At 36.6% G+C, this 7,057-nt stretch overlaps 1 protein-coding gene across 1 annotated transcript; it reads right to left on the bottom strand.

Moving 5' to 3' along the window:
- Nucleotides 2,065-2,688, bottom strand: LOC109234909. Its single transcript, XM_019400949.1, has one exon. It carries the CDS (start codon nt 2,686-2,688, stop codon nt 2,065-2,067), a length of 624 nt encoding a protein of 207 aa, XP_019256494.1.

Here is a 7,057-nt window from a genome sequence, read left to right as displayed (position 1 = left end):
TCTGCCTACGAAACTGATTGAATATTTCTCCACATTCACCCGGTCAAAAGTAATAACAATATTCATTTACTGGAAGGTCATTTTTTGACTCGGGGATAAAATTGTCAATCAACTTTTTAAGGATATGTTAGTAAATTAATTTTTGAATGTAGAATGTTCTCACTTTTAGTATAATTTGACTTGGGGATAAAATTTTCATTCAATTTTTTAAGGATATATTAGTAAATTAACTTTGAAGGTAGGATGCTCTCACTTTTAGTATAACAAGTGTTCGGGCACGCGCGTGGCGCGTCTGTCCCATATTAATAATAACAAATTAATATAAGGTTACTTAAAAATGCTACTAGTCATAAAATAAAAATTACAAAAGAAATGCAAGTCTTTAAAAATGATCGATGATGATTCTACTTAGCTAACTAAATAAAGAAAAAGCCCATGGCTATATTGTTCGCAATAGTATCTCAGTCCTTTCATGACCTTTCTACTTCTTTAAGAAAATTACTTGAAAGGACAAGTCTGAAATGAAATAATAATATCTCCAGAATTTTCTTATATTATTTTTATTAGCAACGTTTACATAATGGGTGAGGAAACATTCTTAGACCAGCTATGAAAATAGTTGGTTGATGTTTTTAATTAGAAAAAAGAAAAGAAAAGCTAAAAAGAAATTAAATATTAAAGTTTTGTCCTTGAGTACTCTATTAAACTCAAAGGAGCACCAATAAGCCTGGCATGTTCTTGACAAGTATCTTTTTAAGTCTTTCAATGCCTGCAAGCATTCTAGAGTCCACATAAAATCGTTCTTCTTTTTCAAAAGCGAAAAGAAATGATGGTATTTCTCCGAAGATCTTGAGATAACCCTGCTTAGAGCCGCCAATCTGTCGGTCAACCTCTGTACTTCTTTCACACTTGTTAATTGATTCGAGATATCCTTGATGGCTTTTACTTTATCGGGTTCACTTCGATTCCTCTTTGGGAAACCAAAAAACCCTAGGAAGTTATTGGGACCAACTTCGAAGGCACATTCCTCCGAGTTGAGTTTCATGTTGTAATTTCTCAGAATGCCAAAAATTTTCTTGGAGATGATTAAAACAATTCCCTGCATTAAGAGACTTAACTAACAGGTCGTCAATATAAACCTCCATTGTCTTACCAATTTGATGTTCAAACATTTTATTAACGAGCCTCTGATAAGTGGCTCCGGTATTCTTAAGCCCGAAAGACATCACATTATAGCAAGATGTGCCAAATTTTATGATAAATGAGGTCTTTTCTTGATATTCCGGGTGCATCCTAATTTGATTATACCCGGAATATGCATCAAGAAAACTCATTAACTCATGCATGGTCGTAGCATCAATCATTTGATCAATGTTTGGTAATGGGAAAGAGTTCTTAGGGCATGCCTTATTCAAATCTTTATAATCTAAGCACATTCTAAATTTATTATTCTTTTTAGGCTCTACTACTACATTAGCTAGCCAATCGGGGTAATTTACCTCTCGAATTGAACCTATATAACCGGGTTACCCTTTTTTTGACAAACCTATTTTTGACCTCTGCTATTGGTCATTTCTTCTGCCTTACTAGAGGAAAGGTAGGATCCAAACTCAGCTTGTGGAAAACCACTTCTAATGGAATACCTGTCATGCTTGAATACGACCATGCAAAATAATCGGCGTTAGCTTTTAAAAAATCAATAATTTTTAACTTGAGTTCGGAGCTCAACCCTGTTCCTAAGTGTAATTTTCTTTCTAAAAACTCCGTGAACAAGGCCACTTGTTCAAGTTCTTCAGCGGTTGATTTGGTCCCATCTGTTTCCTCCTGTACCTAAAAAGATCTCGATACCTAATAAAAATTTGATGACTCCTCTTCTCCAATATCTCAATCGGGGTGGAGATGGCACCCGCTCCTGTAGTTGATATTTGCCTGTTTCGTTCCCCTTGCTACTGGACAAGGTAACTCCGTTTGTCTCTCGTGCAACTGGCTGATCTCCTTTGATCTGCTTGACCCCTTCCCGAGTGGAAAATTTCAGCAGTTGATGATATGTTGATGGTGCAGCCTTCATTTCATATATACAAGGCTTCCAAGGATTGTGTTGTATCCTATGTAGCCATCTACCACTTCAAACAAAGTGGTCTTTGTTACGCCTTCGGCATGCGTTGGCAAAAGGATCTCTCCCCGAGTTGTTACACTCGTTAGGTTGAACCCGGCCAGAAGCTTTGTTGCCGGAACTATGTTTCTGGTTAACTTTGTTTGCGCTGAAACTCTCCATTTTATGATGTTGGTTGAACTACCTGGATCAACCAACATACGTTTAGTTTTAAAATCTAAAACATTAAGAGATTTTGCCAGAGCATTGTCGTGCAGTAGAATAAGTCCATCAACATCTTCCTCTGTAACGGTGATTGCATCTTCTAAAACTTCACGAACTCTCTGTCCATGAGTTATTGATATCTTCGACTTCTTTGCTTTCAAAAATGTCACCCCATTTACTTCGTCACCACCAAAAATCATATTAATCATCATGCGAGGTGACCCTGCAGACGGTTTTGATAGTTTAACAACTTCTCTATTTTTTCCATAATTATTCTTGGCTAAATCACTTAGAAATTCTCTGAAGTGACCATCTTCAAATTGCTGCCACCTCTTCTCGAAGGTGTCAGCAGTCCCCAGTCCTGTGACCATGAGTTCTACGGAACTCACACCATATATTAGGATCCCTTTGGCTAGAATCCGATAAGATTGATTTCAGAAACCTAGCCTTCTTAATATTCTTCATAGTCGACACCAACTCTACCAAACTGATGTTAAAATTATAGTCAGATAACTGGAAATATGCTGAATCTCGTGACCCCGAAGATTCCTTCTCCCAGAAAGCTCTATTATTCCGACCAAGATCCACTCTTCTATTGGCAGCAAACATGTCTGATGACTGAAATTCTTTACTTCCATGCCCCTCAACCCTTTCATAAGGTAGCGACTCCTAGAAGACCTCCGATCTGCATCAAAATCAATTTTGAATTTCTCTTGATTGCGATCACGACTACATCCTTTGGAAGACATCGACGAACTTAGTTGATCATATTTTATTCTAGTCTTTGACTCATAGCGATTGTGGACATCTGCCCATGTGGTTGCCTAAAATTCTAACAAGCTTTCCTTTAATTTCCTGGAAGCATCGGAGCTCAATGGGTTGAGACCTGTTGTCAATGCTTCACTCATGCAGTACTGCAGTCATAATGAAGGTTTGATCCTGTATCCATTATATTAGTCTATTCAACATGGCTTTTAGAAAACTCACACTCTATAAACAAATGCTCATTGTTTCATCAGAGTTCTAGCACATAACACATTTGAATTAATCACAACTCCCTATCTAGTTAGCCTGTCAGCAGTTAATAATTTGCCTTGCATTTGCAGCAGCCATAGAGTGAACCTGGATTTCGGCCTAGCAGGGTTCTGGAAGACCAAGCATTTCCATGGAGCTCTAGGTTTATCTCGAACATATAGCAGCCTCGTGATACTCTTTCCAGCAAAGTGTTGATATTGGACTTGATTAAGTACATTCTTTGCTTCCATAATTTTTCTTACCATCCAACATGCCTATTGTTGTACATGCATATCCTCTAGTTGCTGCCCTTTAATATAGTATATGTGAACCCATTTTATCCTCAACTTATCTTCTTTGTGAGCTAGATCCCAACATATATTAGCTGTAGCAGCTTTATTCCATACATGCAAGTTGATCAAATTCAGTCCTCTAGCACTCTTGGGAGTGCATACTCTATCCCATGCTACTAATACTATTTGTGCAATTATGTTACTTCTAGATCATAAGTAGCTCATGTAGTATGCACCAATAAGTTTGAGTACTTTAGCAGGCAGCACAAACATCTGAGCCCAATATGCTCGGATTCCCAACAAGATTAATTGTATTAGTTGAGCCCTTCCTGCATAGGATAGCTTCTTAGCTGTTCCAGATGAGATTTTTATATCTATTTTTTCAGTTAGAGTTGCTACTAAATCAGGGATAACTTCTTTGTAGAGAGTGGAATACCAAGATACTTGAATGGCAATTCGCCACTAGAGAACCCCAAAAGCTGAAGAATTCTATCTTTTTCTGCGATATCCCTAAAAAATATATAGAACCCTTCCCAAGATTTGCTTGCAATCTCGAAGCTGTAGAGAATTGCATGATTGATGTAAAGCCTTGACAGAGGGAAAATCACCCCTAACAAAGAGAATAAAGTCATCTGCAAAAGATAGGGTGTAATACCTATCCTTGCACACCTATGATGATAGTAAACTCCTATTTTTTATTAGCCCGTGTAAGTTATTACTAAGATGTTCCATTGCTATAACAAACAGAAAAGGGGACCTAAGATCCCCTTGCTTGAGCCCTTTAGCAGCATCAAAAGGTTGTGATGAATTCCTATTAACTAGGATGATATAGCTAACAATCTTTACACATTCCATGACCCATGCCGTAAACTTAGAAGGGAATCCCAACTTTGCAATTACTTGCTCCAAGTAGACCCATTCTATAGAGGCATAAGCCCTTTGGAGGTCAATTCTAGTAATGAAACTGGGAGAAATATGTTTCCTTTGTATATGATATAACTAGTTTATGAGCTAGAATACCTATTTTCCTCCGATGAACCTAGCCTATGCATTACGTACTATATCTGGCATAACCTTTTGAATCTTTACTACAAACACCTTGGATATTTACTTGTATAGAACAACGCAACAAGCAACTGACCTGTATTCTTTGACAATGGTAGGGTCCTCAGTTTTTCGTATTAGAGTAATAGATGTGCAATTTATAGCCATGTAAATCTTGCTACTGGTAAAGAATTCTGTGTTGCCCCTATTACCTCCTCCTTGATAATGTTCCAAGATTTCTTAAAGAAATTGGCATTATATCCGTCTATACCTGGTGCTTTGTCATTCCCAGTAGACTCTAAGCCTGCCTGAATTTGCCTCTCTGTTACTTCAATACATAGTTCAAGCCTCTGCTAGTTGGTGAGGATCTTGCCATTCTTCATTTTAAGTTTGTTAATTGCCGATAGTACTTGGGCAGTTGCTCATATCCAACTCTTGTAAAACTGAATAATTTCTTCTTTGATATCTTCTTCTTTAGTAAGCCTAGATCCATCTAAGGCACTAAGCTCCCTTATTTTTTTGCTACGACTTCTTTCTTTGACCACAACAGTGAAATTCTTCTTATTAGAATCACCAAGTTGTATCCATTTAGCTCTGAATTTCTGTTGCAGGTTAATTTGCTCCACCATTGATCATTTCTCTAGATCCTTGAGAGTAGCTTTTTCCTGATCTCTTAGCTTTTCATCCCATTGATGGTTCAGATGTTCTTGGATTACATTTAAGTCCCAGCTGTCACAGGGGTCATTTATGTCACTCGAATTTTGCCCGAGGTTCACCACCGTGTGGCAGTCAAGCCCAGCCTTGACTTCAGCCTTTTCAACACTTAGAATTATTTTAGGACGTTTCGGACTTAGAATAAGTGTAGGCAGAGAGAAAAGTAAAGGCACACACGAAATTTACAGGAATCTCTTCCCAACTCGTATTAATATGTGAATACAAGAACACAACAAGCCAACCCTATGGCCAAGAACAAAGAACACCCTAGTTCCCTGCCCCGAAATGATTTTCACCCTTAGGATAATCTTCTGAGAAATAGCTTCGAACTCCTCCTTGTTCACTCATTTAAGTTCTGTCTTGAGGACCTTCAACTTCATCCATCCATTTCTCATTTTTTCACTTGCTAACTTCCTTTGCCATATACAGTGGAGGACTCAGACTTTTATGCAAGCGGGTTCAGACAGATATTAAAATTTATCTGACAGTAGAAGTAATATTACTGGACAAAAAACGAGTTTTACCCTCCGCTCTTTATGTTGTTTCATAATAAATCTCAACAAGTATTTGCCCGCTACTCTTTATTTTTTTTTATGTCATGCTCCAAAAAAAAAAAAAAATTTATGTATGTACCTTTTAACATATAATCATTTACTAAACTTCAATTCTTTTTAAAACTGTTTTACTTCACGAAAATCAATTCAATCTATACCAAAATACTAAGTAATTTACTTATTTATTAAATTTAACAAAATTAACATGCGGTAAAATATTTACTGTAACAATCTAATCTGTGCTAACAATTAATAGAACTAAAAACTAACATAAAATTAAAGGTTTTAACAGTATAAGAATTTAACAAATAATTTAACAAGAAACTTTTGGGAAGCAACAACTAGGAATAGGTAAGGAATACAATAAAACATTTGAAACTTTCAAATTAAAAAGGTGAAATTTAAGACAGAAGAATATTTGAAGAAACAATAAAAGATAATCACTGTTGATAAATTGTACAATACCTTCAATTGGACACTTTTAAAATAGTACTAGTTCAGAAGAATTGAACACAATAGAAATAGTACTAGTTCAGAAGAATTGAACACAATAGGAGCAGTAAATCTAACCGCTTTTAAAATGAGGAAAAAGAGCTTATAAAATGATAAGAGTGGCGATTCGAACTCTGGACATGAATCTTAAGATGACCCCGCTTGAGCCATCATGCCATGACTTTGTATGTGTAAAGTGGGTTCAACTTGTTAGTTTTGTACGTAATTGTTTTCTCAGCAATATAATTTTCATATAAAAATAATGATATTTTTTGACGAAGCGGGTTCAGTTGAACCCGCTTGAACCAACGTGGGTCCACCCCTGGCCATATATCTTTTACTATAGGCAGAAAAGTGCTATGAGTAGCCCAAATACTGTAAATCTAAGAGGGACTTTAACATTTTGTGTGAGCAGTATCAAGAGTGATTAACATAGGCGAATGATCAGAAATATTAGGTACATCATACTACAACACTACTTGTCCCCAGTGCATCATCCATTGATAGTTACCAAATGCTCCGTCCAGCAGCAGCATATTCTATCAAGTCCATGTTGTTTATTTGTCCAAGCATAATATTCCCCCTTCCAAGATAGTTTATTCACCAGCAAATCATGTATGCATTCTAAG

This window comes from Nicotiana attenuata, chromosome 11 (genome assembly GCF_001879085.1).
Source record: "Nicotiana attenuata strain UT chromosome 11, NIATTr2, whole genome shotgun sequence".
Classification (NCBI taxonomy): Eukaryota; Viridiplantae; Streptophyta; class Magnoliopsida; order Solanales; family Solanaceae; genus Nicotiana; species Nicotiana attenuata.
The sequence above is the reverse complement of the archived record's forward strand: the minus strand, read 5'-3'. Positions and strand labels throughout refer to the sequence as shown.